Source organism: Bison bison, unplaced genomic scaffold (genome assembly GCF_000754665.1).
Source record: "Bison bison bison isolate TAMUID 2011002044 unplaced genomic scaffold, Bison_UMD1.0 scf7180017864341, whole genome shotgun sequence".
In the NCBI taxonomy this organism is placed as follows: Eukaryota; Metazoa; Chordata; class Mammalia; order Artiodactyla; family Bovidae; genus Bison; species Bison bison.
In genome coordinates, this window is record NW_011494913.1 from 1,650,158 (window position 1) to 1,664,291 (window position 14,134).

Here is a 14,134-nt window from a genome sequence, read left to right on the forward strand (position 1 = left end):
CTTAAGGGAATAAAACGTGGAGGCTGGGCCTGAGGGATCCAGCCCTTGTGCAGCCCCCGTTTCATCCGGAGGTCGGCTCTGCTCACACTGCAGGAGGTGGGGGGTGGGGGGGTGGGGTATTGGTAGTTATACTAAGAGAGGTTGTACTCTTGTAATGTCCTAACACATTGCTCATATCATCCTTTCCGGCACCACACACACACACAGGCTCCACCAGCATCCTTCAGCTTAACTCACACACAGTACTCAAAAGTCTGGGCTTAGCTCGTTATTGTCAATGTGCCCACAAAAGGCCCAGTTACTTCCACCCACTCTATTCATTCTTCAGATGTACATGGAACTCCTACTGAGCGATGAGTATAGTGGAAATTCAGAACAGCAGACTCACAGCCCCTGTCTCCATACAGCTTATAATTTAGCAAAGAAAAAAAGCATTGGAGGCAATGATATCTTCAAGGTAATGGAAGCTTGGGTGTTGCAGGGAGGGAGGTCTGGATGTAGGTAGAAGGAAGGGAGTTGATGGGGAAACGTGTTGGAAGGGGGAGAAAACAGTCAAGGAAGGGATGAAAGAAACCAAAAGAGCCCAATACAGGCCAACAGCATGGCTCCTGGTGGGGCGAAAAGGCACAGAGGACATGGGCACATCTTTCCAGATGCCCAGACTCACCCTCCTCCCAGGAAACCACAGGGACCCATAAGTGCACACGATCTTTTCGTGATCGGGGAGCATGGAGCACAGGCAGGCTCACCAGGCACTCAGATGTGAAAACTGGACCCTCCAAGAGGCCCAAAGGCATCTGAGATACCAAAGCAGCCTTGGTCTGACTGTGCCATCTGTGCCTGTGGCCACTGGGGACCTCAGGATCCTCTACAGCCTTTCATGGCCTCATGCCCCCTCATAAAACACTATGCAGATGGCCTGGTGCCTATTAGATGTGAGACTTCTGGGCAGGTGAGAAGCTGGTGAGAGCTCTGGCTTTAGAGGAGGCAAGACTCTTGAGAGTCCCTTGGACTGCAAGGAGATCCAACCAGTCCATCCTAAAGGAGATCAATCCCGGGTGTTCATTGGAAAACTCTAATACTTTGGCCACCTGATGCGAAGAGCTGACTCATTTGAAAATACCCTGATGCTAGGAAAGATTGAGGGCAGGAGGAGAAGGGGATGACAGAGGATAAGATGCCTGGATGGCATCACCGATTCAATGGACACGGGTTTGGGTGGACTCTGGGAGTTGGTGATGGACAGGGAGGCCTGGCGTGCTGCGGTTCATGGGGTCACAAAGAGTCAGACACGACTGAGCGACTGAACTGGGCTGACCATTGGCTGACTGTATGGGCCCTGGAAACTGCCCTTGGAATTTCATTTCCATCCTAAAGCCAGCTTGCTGTCAGAAGCCTTCCTTGGTCCTTGCTCATGGCAGCATCACCAGGTAAGAAGGATTCTAGAAGTAAAACTGCAGCTCTGAGTTCTAGGAGCAGCTCTGCCACCGATGCTGTGTGACTTTGAGCCCTGGGCTCTCTGTGGGTTGCAAGGGAGGGTCTTTGTCACCCTGGTCACACTGTTCTTGTGTGCTAAATCACTTCAGTCATGTCTGACCCTTTGCAATCCCATGGACTGTAGCTGCCAGGCCCCTCTGTCCTACGAGATTTTCCAGGCAAGAATACTAGAGTGAGTTACCATTCCCTTCTCCAGGGGATCTTCCTGACCCAGAGATCAGACCAGCATCTCTTATGTCCCCTGCATTGGCAGGCAGGTTCTTTATCACTAGCGCCACCTGGGAAACCCCTGTCCTTGGCCATAAGGTATTTCCTGGGCTGCTCAGGGCTCAGCCCTGACTTCCCCTGGGGAGAAAATCCTTACCTCTGATGATCCATTTGAGTTGGAGCATCACAGACTTGGGCTGAATATGGAGCTCTTCCTGTTCTTCAGACCACATGGGGTATCCTTTCTTGGGGGTGCCTCTCCATTCTCTACCTCCCATCACACCCAATCAGCCTGACACTCACTGGTAACATCATTGAAAGAGTTGTACTGATAACATTGCTGCCCTGATCAGAAACCATCAGTGGCTCCCCAACCCTCATCTAAGACAAGGGAGAAAGGGAGGATGAAATTCCAGAAGGTTAGAAAGATGGTAAGAAAGACCCTAAAACAGGGACTGAAATCCTTGAGCAAAGTGGGAAATGGCAGCAGTCATTAATGGAGTGCTGAAGAGGTCAGAGAAAAGATAGTTTAAAGATTGCCAAAGAGAGACAGGGAATGAGCCACAGGGGAAGAGCAAGGGTCCACAAACTATGGGGGCCTTGGGAACATTCCAGAAGGGGGCAGAGGAGAAGATGGAAGTGCTCTCCAGGCTCAGATAGAAAATGGGAAAAGTCAAAGAAGAGGCTGAGGATGGGAGGGTCCTTGCTTGCAATGGAATGGGCACTCGTGGCCTTTCTGAGAGTCCATAGAATGGGGTCAAGGCTGGATAAGTGGGCCAGAGGGGACCCTAAGTGGGAAAAGCATGAGGGAGCAGGTGGTCCCATCACGGGTGGGGTGGTAAATACCTGGGATATGATTGGGTACCCCCAGGAAGTGAGGAAAGAGAATGAAAGAGTCCTGGGGAAGAAGGAACTGGGGAGATAGCGAGGGGATAGTCGGGGGCAGGAAGGAAGGAGAAGAAGCAAGTGACGGGGAGGTTTCCTGTGCCCTGAAGGAGGGTTCTTCTCTCAGGATGCTGGCAGAAGATTCAGGAAGGATTTCCTGGAGCTGGCACCCCTGTGCCCCACCCCTGCCCCCTGTGTATAGGTACCTGGTACCCGCACCCCATCCCCAGGGTAGAGGCGCAACCTGCTGACTGGAAGAAAATGAGGCACAGACTAGCCCATAAGACCCTCGGATCTTGGTGACCAAGGAAATGGAGGGTTCACCCAACTGTGGTCCTAGGGCCCTGCATCCAACCCCTCACAGCCCAGACTAGCTGGGAGAGCCTTGGGGGCTGAGCTACCCACCCCGCACACCTGGTGCCGTACCTGGCTTTGCTGCCATCGCTCAGGACGTGGAGGCTGCAGCTGCATTGAGAGGGGCAGGCACCCTGGGCCTGTGGGGGCCCTCCGAGGGCCAGGAGCCAGAGCATGCCCACCACCACCCTCATGGCTCCTGGCTCCTCTGTAGCCCAGGCAGGGGCCTGTCCCTCACTGCTCTGTCCTGCCAGCCCAGCAAACCCAGCAGCTGCCTACTGCTCATCGTCTGCCCACACCCCCACTTGAAGCCATCGGATAAACCCAGACAGGCTGGGGATTAGGGAGGGGAGCCCTGGCCACAGCACTCAGCAGCTTATTGCTTCCTGGAATCACCCAGTCCTGAAGATGGGGGTGGGGGATCCCCTTTCATGGCAGCAACCACAGGCCCAGAGCACACAGGGCACAGCCAGAGGTGGGCGGTCACCCAGAGGGGCAGGGGGCTGCTGGACTGACCGGCAGGGCTGCCCACCTGCAAAGCCACTGCACACAGCCAGGCTGTGACTACACAGACCCTGCAGGGTGCCTGGGCTCAAAGGAGATGAAGACAGAACCTGGAAATTCTCTCAGTGACACTATCTCATAGTGAAAAGTCAGTGAGATGAAGGCCGTGAAGGCATTAGAAAGAGCCCAAGCTCCAGGCAAGGTCAGCCAGGTTCAAATCTCAGCTCTTCCATTCATATGCTGTGATCTAGGACAAGTTACATGGCCTCTCATGGCCTCTGTGTCCTCATCTATCAATGGGAAGTAACGTTACTCTGCTCAGGGTGCTTACGAAAATTAAACAAGCCACATTTCTCAGACCTTGACAGCCTGTGGGAACAGAGGCTTCTTGGGAGTAGTAAGTACCCTGCTCCCCTGGTGCTTCCAAGGACGAGCTGGGTATATTCAGATATTTGGGGGTGACCACAGAGGTGCCTCCCAAGGGCTCATGAACTCTCCCAGCCCACCACCCTGAACACCCCGTGGACACAGTCTCAGATCACTGCCATCTGAGCCTTATGGGCATTACCACCAATGGCAAAGCACGAGGTGTCTCGGCCTGAGGGTAGCGAGCACCCCTCACCTCTAGTTTTCTCTCTCCGAGGAGGGTCCCAGAGCAGGATCCCCCAGAGCTCTTAGAGAAGGATCTGTCGATTTCTACTGATTGGCCTCATCCCACCCTCAACCTCATCCCACCATCAACAGCGCCTTTCACTCATCCATTCTTCACATTTGACTCCAAGGCTTTGCTCTCTGGCCAGGCATGCCCTACCTGGCTCTGATGGCTTTTCCAGAAGGCTCCTCAGCCCCCTTGCCCATGGGCCTAGACAGGCCTCCATCAGTGAGGTGTGACCAAGGCAGATAGCTGGGGCCCCAGTACACACACAGAAGGTCTGTGCCTGTTGTGACAACATTGGCTTCCAGGCACTGCTGGTTCCCATTCCTTCCTCTCTTCCAGTTCAGCCAATATGATTTTCTCAGTGTTTTCCACCTGTAACTCCTCCTCCCTAAACCAAAAAGCCAGCCCTGCCCATTCCCACATCTCTGGCTTTTCTTCTGTTGGGGATGCCTTTCCTTCTCTCTTTTGCCTACCCAAACTGTACCCTTGATTCCTGGCCCTGTCCTGCTTTCTCTTCTCCCCTGAAGTCTTTTGTGATCTTGCAGGCATGAAAAAAAAAATCTGACTTGTGCTTCTGGTTACAGTAATGCAAGATAGAAATCAGGAAGGGCAGGGAGGATTCTGTGGTAACAGGGTTATCAAGGAAGGCTTCCAGAAAGACGTGGAGGGTCAGCTTAGCCCTGAGTGTTGTTAGGCTTGGATACAAGTGAGGATCAACAAGAGGAAGGACATGGGGAATGAACACTTCCAGAATAAAATGAACTGCTTGACAGGGAGCTGTAGGGGTAGGAGATTGGGCTTCTGTTCCAGCTCCATCTGTGAATCGGTGTATGACTTCAGGCCAATTCTTAACTGCACTGAGCCTCAGTTTCCTCGCATGACACTAAAAGGATGATGGTATCTAATTCTTGGAGATGTTGCAAGCATCATCGTAAGATCATTTAGCACAGTACCAGGCCCTGGGCGAGCACTCAGTAAACATTAGCTATATTGCTGGTGTCATAGGGAAGAGCAACCCTGACTCCATACTTGTAATGGGTCTGTTTCTTTTACTTTAACCTTTGTTGCTATTTTGCTTTGGCTTTAAGAATTCTGCCTAGAGGGGAATCCCTGGTAGCCTGGTGGTTAAGATTCCAGGCTTTCACTGCTATCGTCTCAGTTCAAACCCTGAATAGGGGGAGCTGAGCCATGCAATGCAGAAAACAAAAAAAAAATATTGCTTATAGCCTGAAATACACAGGATAGCCAGTTCTCAAGGCTCTGACCTCTAAGGGTTTAACACATTTCCGTGTGTATAGAGATGAAAAGTTGTATAAAGACAGTAACATTTGTCTTTTGGAGGAACAGCTGTAAGAACAAAGGATTCTGACACCAAGAAATTTGCAACAAACAACCACACCCCCTTTTCACCTTGCCTTTAAAAATGCTTTGCTGAAGCTCTTTGGGCAGTTTGGGTGTTTGGGGCAAGAGCCACTCCTTCCTGCACGGCCCTGCACTAAACTTTTCCCTACGCCATACTGACGTTTCGGTTTCTGCATTGGGTGAACCCAATTTTGGATTCAGTAATATTAATAGCAGCACTCTGGACCTTGGTTTCTTTACAGGAAAATGAGTTAAGTTGTTCTGGATGAGTGTTTTCTTCTTCCTTTCTCTTTTGGCTGTGCTGCACAGCTTGTAGGATCTTAGTTTTTAACCAAGGATTGAACCCAGGCCTTAGCAGCCAAAGCTCAGAATCCTAACCTCTGGGCCACCAGGGACCCCCCAGAGTTAGTGTTTCTTAATGTAAATGTCACTATAAGCCAGTGTGTACCTTATACCAGGACCTCATTTATAGAAGGCAAAGTTCTTAGTGGGTCGTGGGCCACTTTCTGTCTCAAGCCAGTGCCTTGGGAGATGTTTATGCTTGCATAGGTCAGTGGACACATAGGTTAATGGGACGCAGGAAACGAAGCCCCAAAGGCTATATCCATGATGTATTCTTCCGACCAGGACTTACACAGGCCGGGGTGGGTGGAGAGGAGTGGGGAGGGTGGTGGGAGACGCTTACTGTGCAAAAGAGACGACTGAGATGACCCCAGAGGGTCCGCCCCAGGGACACAGGCACCAGAAGCAGTCTCTAGTCCCAGTTGGAGCTCTTTCCATGACAGCAAATGACTTCCAACCGTCTTTCTTCCCCCAGGGCATGTGAGCCTACATATGAGCTCCGGTGGATACACATACACGTGTACACACATGCACACGGGTGCTCAGCTTGTCAGCACCTCAGAACACGGAAGAGCCTGGCTCCTGACCCGTTCTCAGGCTTGGCTGCAGCTCAGATCCCCCCTTCTGCTCCTCATCCTGGCCCTCGTTATGCAACTCTTTTCTAATTCAGCTTTCGGCTATACACCATTTGGATTCTGGGTCCTTAATCCGATGGAGCTGAAATGAATGAGGCCAGACTCCGTGCTGGCTTCACAAAGGCTACACTGTCTAACTGATGAATGGGTTCCTTCTGTCTGGGCCAAGAAGATGATTTGGAGGGCGAGGGGGCAGCAAAAAAAGGAACCCAATGTCTAGCGTAATACCCTGCATGTGCCAGCACGTGGAATGGCCCTTTATAATGGAGGAGCCTGGGTTGAGGCAGCCAGAGAAGAGCTGGGTCAGCTGGGAGAAAGGCAGAGAGAATGGCAGAGTCTGGGACCCTGCCCACTGGCTTCGGGGAGCTGGAGGTGCTGGCCGTGGGGACGGTGCTGCTGGTGGAAGGTGAGCCAGGCAGGATCTGGGGTGGAGCGGAACTCAGCAGGCCCCCAGAATGCAGGTCACAGCTGCAAAGCTGGCAAGGAGACGTTCCCAAACCATACTCCTCTGTGCTTAAACCCATAGGGTCTTCTGATGGCTGTACCTGAGGGCTGCAGCTTGCAGCCTGGGAGCCAAGAGAGAGAAGCTGGGCGTGGGACAGGGAGGGAGGAATTTTGAGAAGGGGATGTCTGCCCAGGGCATGACCAAGAACCAGGCCTTTTCATGTCCCTGCTGTCAGGAGAAAGTTGAATCCACTCCCTGGAAATCCTGCTTAGAATCTCATATAAGATCAGGCCCCTGGTAGGCTGTGAAGACAGTCAGCTCTGACACTTGCTGTCTGAGTCACTGAAACCAAGACACCTAAGCTCTCTGACCCTCAGCTCCCTGACATTCCAAATGGGTGGTGGTGAAGGCTAGATGTGATCAAGGTATAAAGTGCCCACCTAGACAAACCCAATATTCAAGTTCATTCACTCCCTTGCAGCCCCACATTGCTTTCACCATCTTCTTGCCCTCAGCCCTAAGCACTTCTGCCCTAAGGGCAACCTGGGTCCATGAGATGCGAGCTGCAACCCAAAATCCCTAAGATGCTCACTGAGGCCAGGACTGGACCAATAGATCCTAGAGTTGGGTGAGCCCAAGTCTAGAGCAGTGGGGGATGTAGCCTTTGTTCAAAGCAGATTCAGAGACAAAATCAACACATTTGAGAATTGACAGTGGAGAGGGAGCAGCCGCCACCAGGCTGGCCCTGAGGCCCTGGACCCCATTGGTGGCGGCCTCAACCCCCTTTCCTCTCCTCTGGGAACCCTGCAATCTAGCATCCCTCTAGGTCCTCAAACGTGCCTTGAAAGTTTACAGCTTTATGTTTTTGCACGTGCTGGTCCCTCTTTCTAGAATGCTCTTCCACACCCTGTCCTCCCTGTGAATGCTCACGGTTTGAAGGCAGGATCCTCACCGATCTCTCACTTCATGTGGGAGAAGCTGAGGTTCAGGAGCCTAAAGGGGCCGTCAATGAGTGACAAAGCTGAAACTCACGGCTGGGTCCGTCTGCCACTGGGCGCCCCTGCCTGGCGTCCCGGAAGCTCCCAGTTCTATCGCCCCCTCCTTTCTGAGCTTCTCCCTAACATTGTTCCAGAGCCCTTGGAAAGGGCATTGTGAAATTTGAAAAAGCTGAGTTCAAGTCCCAGCCCTGCCCCTTACTAGCGGTGTACTTAGGCCAACACCTCTGAGCCTTGGCGTCTCCGTGGCAAGTCGGGAGGACGGTGTCCAGGTGAAGACTGAGTGGGAGGATCCGTGTAAAGTGCTCAGCCGGGCGCGTGATAGGTGCGCAGTGGCTGTCCATAACGGGGATCGCACTGGCACAGACCGTGCTGCACTTGACTGATTTTCTTCCTCGTCTGTCTCTCTACCAGACTGTGCATTGGTAGAGGGCAGGGTGTGCATTTCATGGCTTTCAGTATCTGAGGGCCAGCCTGCCTCATAGGCACTTGATGAGCTGCAGGGAGATGGCTGCTAGGTGTGAGGGGTGGGGGGTTGCAGAGGGCCTATCCATTCCGTGGGCCCTCATTCTGACCCCAGGAGGGCCTCGCAGCTCCGGTGCCAGCTCTCCCCTTCTTTTCAGCTCTTTCTGGCCTCAGCCTAAACATCCTGACCATCCTCTCTTTCTGCAAGACCCCAGAGCTGCGGACCCCCAGCCACCTGCTGGTGTTGAGCTTGGCGCTGGCCGACAGTGGAATCAGCCTGAACGCCCTCGTTGCAGCCACGTCCAGCCTCCTCCGGTACCTGCCCCCACCCTAGTCCCTGGGCTCTGGGGCCTGACCTCAGGGCACTGGGAAGCAGGCCAGAGACATGCTTCCTACCTGTAGAAAGCTATAGGGGAGAGGGCAGGCAGACCAAACCAGAGTAAATCGGAATTCCAGACCATGCCTGCAGAACCACAGCTGATTTCTGGAATACAGGCGTTCCTTGGACCTGACCATCAGAGCTGGCTGACTGTGGGGACTAAGAGCCTGAGCCCTGCAACCAGGCTGCCTAGGTTGGAATCCTGACTTCGTTATTTCTATTTCTCTGTAAATTATGTATTATTACCCAACTCATACGGTTGTTGGAAATATTATTTGTAAATAATTTAAAACAATGCTTGGCACCTAGGAAGCCTTAGATAAGTATTTGTGAAAGCAAACAGGCTTTTGACAAGTGTGTAAGACCTTACGTGACCGGGGTCTTCCAATGCGGTCTAAGAAGGTGTTTATAGGATTGTTTTCTTAAGCAGATGGATCATTCCTGTGGAAGCTAGAGCCCCCCCGCCCTCGCCCTGCCTCTGTGTACGAAGGCTCAGGGCTGACTGTAGGGTCTGAATCAGTGAGGATTCCTTGCGCTGTTGTCCTCTGCTCCTTCCCAGGGTGGGGGACGAGCAACTGAAGCTTCCGCCCTGCCTGACCTGTGGGCCCGGAAGCTGGGAGGCCTGGGGTCTACCCTCTGACTTTGCCTTCCTGTGCTTTGTGACACTGGCTCCGTACCTTTCCTCTCTGAGCCTCAGGCGCGAACTCTCGGCGCATCATGCTGCTCCATTTCCTGTGACATAGGCACCCGATTACCAGGGAGACTCTTTGATCCAACCAAGGTGCCCCTTCACCCCAGCGGCTCGATCCCTAAGGCCTCAGTTTCCTCATAGCAAAACAGATACTAACGCCCTTTTCTAAGGAGCCGAAGGTGCCCTCCAAGCTGCTGACAAGCGGGTGAGGGAAGGGGACGGGGCGAGGGGGAGGGGTCACGGGCACCCCGTGTCTCCCACAGGCGCTGGCCCTACGGCTCGGAAGGCTGCCAGGCTCACGGCTTCCAGGGCTTTGTCACGGCACTGGCCAGCATCTGCAGCAGCGCAGCCGTCGCCTGGGGGCGCTATCACCACTTCTGCACCCGTAGGTCTCTGGGCTCCCCGTACTGAGGGTGGGCAGAGCGAAGGTCTGCTCTGCATTTCCCAGTTCAGGGAAGTGCGGGTGGGTGTAAATGTGCCTGAGTGTGGGGTGTGGGCCCCCAAGAAAGGGAGGAGGGCGGGAGAGCGCAGGAGAGATGTTGAGGCACCTGCTGGAAGGTTCCCTGTGCCCCTCACTGTGGCCTCAGGCAAGTCAGGGGTCCTCTGTGAACCTTGGTCTCCTCCTCTGCACGGATGAGTTTTGTAACCAACGTCACACTTTTATTTGGAAACTCAAATGGGATTCTGGATACAGAAATTGCGCTTGAAGACAGGCACTGTTGGGAGGCAGCAGAGAGGTGGTGTGTGTGAGACAGACTGGGCGCATGCCTTTGCACCTCATACTTCCATGGAACCTCTGCCATGCAAAGGCTTCATGAAAAGGAGTCTTGTTCAAGACTTCCCAAGCTGTATTGTCAAATTCCCTCTTCATGATTAGACATATAAGTGTACCACCTGCTCTGTTATTTACCTGATGTTTTTCTTAAGTGACTCATTTTTTAAAATTTAAACAACTGCTTTAGTCTCATTCTAAAAAGTATCTGTGAAATCACAAAGTTAATGTCATAATTTTAATACACATAAAGGTAAGAAACACATTCACCCATAGACCATGTAGAATCTCACTCACCATGGCAGAAACAAGCATTCTTTGGGGGCTGTGGCTCAGTCACCCCTCACTCAAACCCCCAGCTTGCAGACTGGGAAACACAGGTTCAGAGAAGTCAAGTAGCTTGCCCTGAGTCACAGGGCTACAGGAACCAAGCTGGGATTGTGGTGGCCTGGATGCCTCAGAGGGAGCCTCCCATTTGTCCCCTGGGCTCTGAGTCCTAATTCCCCGGCACAGAGGTTACTCAGGTTCACAGCTAACATGGCCTTGAGCCATGAGCATCAGTCCTTTGGAACTGCAGATCTGCCCCGTGGACACTCGGCTCACTGCCCTCCACAGTGTCACATGCTTCTCTCCAGGGCCAAAAACACAAGCGCCTTTGTTCTCCGCTAATGCTGACTCCTACCTGCCTCCCCTGACCTTGGAGCTCCTCTTCCACTGCTTCTAGCCCAGCCCTGTCCCCACACTTCCCGCAGATCATCACTCACACCTGCACGCACACCTGTCTCTCTGCCATCTCCCTCTTTCTCTCCCTCTTTCCCTCTCTTCTCTAAAGAAGATGGTACAGAGTGTCTCTAGGAGACTTCCACATCCATTGTCTCTTTTATTCTTCATAACAATTGTCAGAGGCAAGGATTATCATTCCCAGTTTATGAAGAAGAAAACAGCCTCAGAGAAACTTAACTTGCCTGAGGCACTGCTCTGTTAAGCATCAGCACCAGCATTTAAGGACATTCCGCATGACCACCAAGCCCATTGTGTTTTCACTCTGCCAAGCTACTGCCTCCCCTCCACCATCCTCCTCCTTTGTCCCACGCAGGCAGCCGACTGGATTGGAACACGGCCGTCTCCCTGGTGTTCTTCGTATGGCTGTCTTCTGCCTTCTGGGCAGCACTGCCCCTCCTGGGCTGGGGCCACTATGACTATGAGCCGCTTGGGACCTGCTGCACTCTGGACTATTCCAGGGGGGACAGGTGAGGTGTGGGCAGCAGCTTCGAGGCTTCTTTCCATGGGAATCTGGGCTTTGAGCCTGTAGGACAAAAGTGTCAGCTGAAAACCCAAATGGGGATGTGCCAACATCTGCCAGACAGTCTCAGCTCCTTAGCCATGATCCCCATGTACAAGTTGACAGCGGGACTAAGGAAAGCCCATTCTGAAGACTGGCCAAGGGATGGGAATGTTACGCAAGTTGGGGTGCAGAGGTGGGCCCCAGAAGAGGTCCTGTCCAGGGAGCTGCGTTGGTTATAACAATGCTGATCTCCTGTGTTGGTTGTAACAGTCACTGAGCCCCATGACCCCTTTGCCACCTTCAGCACAGTCAGATCCCAACTCTGATTTATTGACTCCTACAGGGAGCCATATCCTTGGTTCTATAGTGTCAAAGAATGTTAAGATCTTTGCATTGGGAGGGACCTCTTTGGCACTGAGAACAGTTCTCTGGATTCTCTGAGCATTTGCTGTGGGCCAGGCCCTGGAGAGACAGCAGTAAATGCGTGGTGGCGCCCCCATCAGGAAGCACTCCTCCAGTACCGCCAGGCCCACTGGGCTCTGGGGAGTCCAGGGCTCCCTCTAGGGGCTGCCTCGGGGAGGGACCACATGGCTCCAGCCCCGACCTTGCTTCTGCTAGAGGCAGGCACACCGCATTCATCTGCTTGACATGTTTATTCATGTTCACTTATTTATTTATTTGGCTGTGTCGTGTTTTAGTTGCAACAGGATCTTTCATTGTGGCACACAGGCTTAGTTGCCCCATGGCATGTGCGATCTTAGTGCCTGGATCAGGAATTGAACCCACATCCCCTGCATTGCAAGGTGGCTTCTTACGAAGTGAACTGCCAGGGAAGTTCCTACTCATGTTTATTCCTAATGCACCTGCCTTGATGACAGGCTTCTCAGGTCAAACCCACTGGAGAACGCAGGGGCTGGTCTAATGTCCTCCAGGGAGTTTGCTGCAGGTATCTGCCCCGCTGGTGTCCAGCTCCTCTGGCAGCCCTCCCTCCCACCCCTCCTTAGTGGACAGCAGCCAGATGTGGTCTCTGCTGCACAGAATATCAGTCTGCCTCCCTGTGACTCCCACCTGCTCCTGGTCAGCCCTGTGCCTCCCCATGACCACTCCCTGGGACCCCTGGTTCTTCTCTGGTCCCTTCAGTGATTTCTCCACTGATACAGTGTCCAGTCTCATCCACAGGACTTTCCTGTGAATGATCTTTCCTCCTGGTCAACTGACATCTCCATTTGCTAAACACATTTCCCAAACAAATGGCCCCGTTTTCCGTGTTTGGGGCACATACAGAGAGAAGGGCTGAGCTTCCCTGAACTGCCCAGCAGCAAATCGAAGCCGGACTATTCTTTGTCCTAGCTCCTTGGCCTAAAGGCAGGTTCTAGGAGGACCTCATAGCTCCTGGTTCCCAGGAGAGTTCAGCTGGGACCCGGGAGCACCCATAGTCTGAATACTCACCTGATGGGAGGAGTTCCCTGCATCTGACTGTCTAGCCCGAGTCTGATGGGCCTTCTTGGGCAACTGATCATCTCTGAGAGGCAATTCTTGACTTCTCCATCCCCTCTGCCTGCAGAAACTTCACCAGCTTCCTTTTCACCATGGCCTTTTTCAACTTCCTCCTGCCCCTCTTCATCACAGTCGTGTCCTATCGGCTCATGGAGCAGAAACTCGGGAAGACCAGCCGTCCCCCGGTAAGGATCAGCTCCGAGAGGAGGAGAAACACCAGGGAACATGAAGAATGTGATTGCAATCAGGGGTTCTCTGTGTTTTCAATGATCAGGAGAGAAATCTAGCTTTGTATGCAGAGCATGGGGTGTGAGGGCAGAAACACACCCTCCCCTCCCGTTGCTGGAGATCGCCAAGACCTGGGAGGAAGAAGCAGAGCTGCCCAGGTTTACCCAGACCCCATAATACTGAGAGGCAGGGTGGCCTGGAGGACATCACCCTTGCTGATACCCTTGCTTCTTCCCGAGGATACGAAGATTGGCACAAAATCCCGTGCATTTTAAATGGCTTCAGGATGTTTCATCTAACCGCAGGCACAGACTGTTACCCACAGAGTAAAATCACACCTGCACGCACATTTGTCCAAGAGAAACAATGATTCAAAATAAGCCCTCCTGGCCAGTGCTCAATTTCTGCATTAATATCCTCTTACCGGATTTTTTTTTTTTTTATTACCTGAACAGTCTCTAGCAGATGAGTCATAGCTCTAAAGATTCAAAAAACGAAAACAAGCTAAAAAAGCTCAGGTACTAATGCAACTTTATGTGCATTATATCATTTCAATTTTGCACCCACGCTCTGAGGAAGGAAGGCTTTATTGTCCCTATGTCACAGATTAGAAAATTGAGACTGAAAGGGGTTATTAGCTAAGCAACTGGTCAAAAGCGGCGCCATTGGTAGCAGCAGCATTGGATCAAACCCAGGTCTGGGGCTCTGTCACTCAAGTGGGCAATCCTAGTGCATGAAAGAAGCACCCTCTTTGTTGAAACACTTCATCTGCCACATTTTTTCCCCTTGTGAATTGGAAAAACGCTGTACCAGTTAATTGTAGCTGTGGACCCAGGGTTTCCTAGTCACAGAAGGAGGGCGAAGGCTGTCCGGGTGTTTTCCTGTTCATCACCGCCTCCACAGTTGCCTGCCTCCAGGAGGCGCCCGCTCCTA

General features: G+C 52.6%; 2 protein-coding genes across 4 annotated transcripts in view; one reads left to right on the top strand and one right to left on the bottom strand.

The window, feature by feature from the left end:
- LRIT1 (leucine-rich repeat, immunoglobulin-like and transmembrane domains 1) overlaps positions 1 to 3,137 on the bottom strand; it is an 11,543-nt gene extending 8,406 nt beyond the window's left edge. Inside the window, exon 1 of the mRNA XM_010854375.1 lies at positions 3,016 to 3,137. Coding sequence (XP_010852677.1) covers positions 3,016 to 3,137 — 122 coding nt within the window. The remainder of the gene's footprint in view (positions 1 to 3,015) is intronic.
- Positions 3,138 to 6,752: 3,615 nt separating this feature from the next.
- RGR (retinal G protein coupled receptor) overlaps positions 6,753 to 14,134 on the top strand; it is a 10,692-nt gene continuing 3,310 nt past the window's right edge. The window contains exons 1-5 of one of the 3 annotated variants that reach the window (XM_010854376.1): positions 6,753 to 6,850; positions 8,508 to 8,664; positions 9,683 to 9,804; positions 11,288 to 11,441; positions 13,041 to 13,158. In XM_010854376.1, coding sequence (XP_010852678.1) covers positions 6,772 to 6,850; positions 8,508 to 8,664; positions 9,683 to 9,804; positions 11,288 to 11,441; positions 13,041 to 13,158 — 630 coding nt within the window. In that variant the 5' untranslated portion in view covers positions 6,753 to 6,771. Of the gene's footprint in view, positions 6,851 to 8,507; positions 8,665 to 9,667; positions 9,805 to 11,287; positions 11,442 to 13,040; positions 13,159 to 14,134 lie in introns of all 3 variants that reach the window. The other 2 variants (XM_010854378.1, XM_010854377.1) reach the window with 2 other exon arrangements.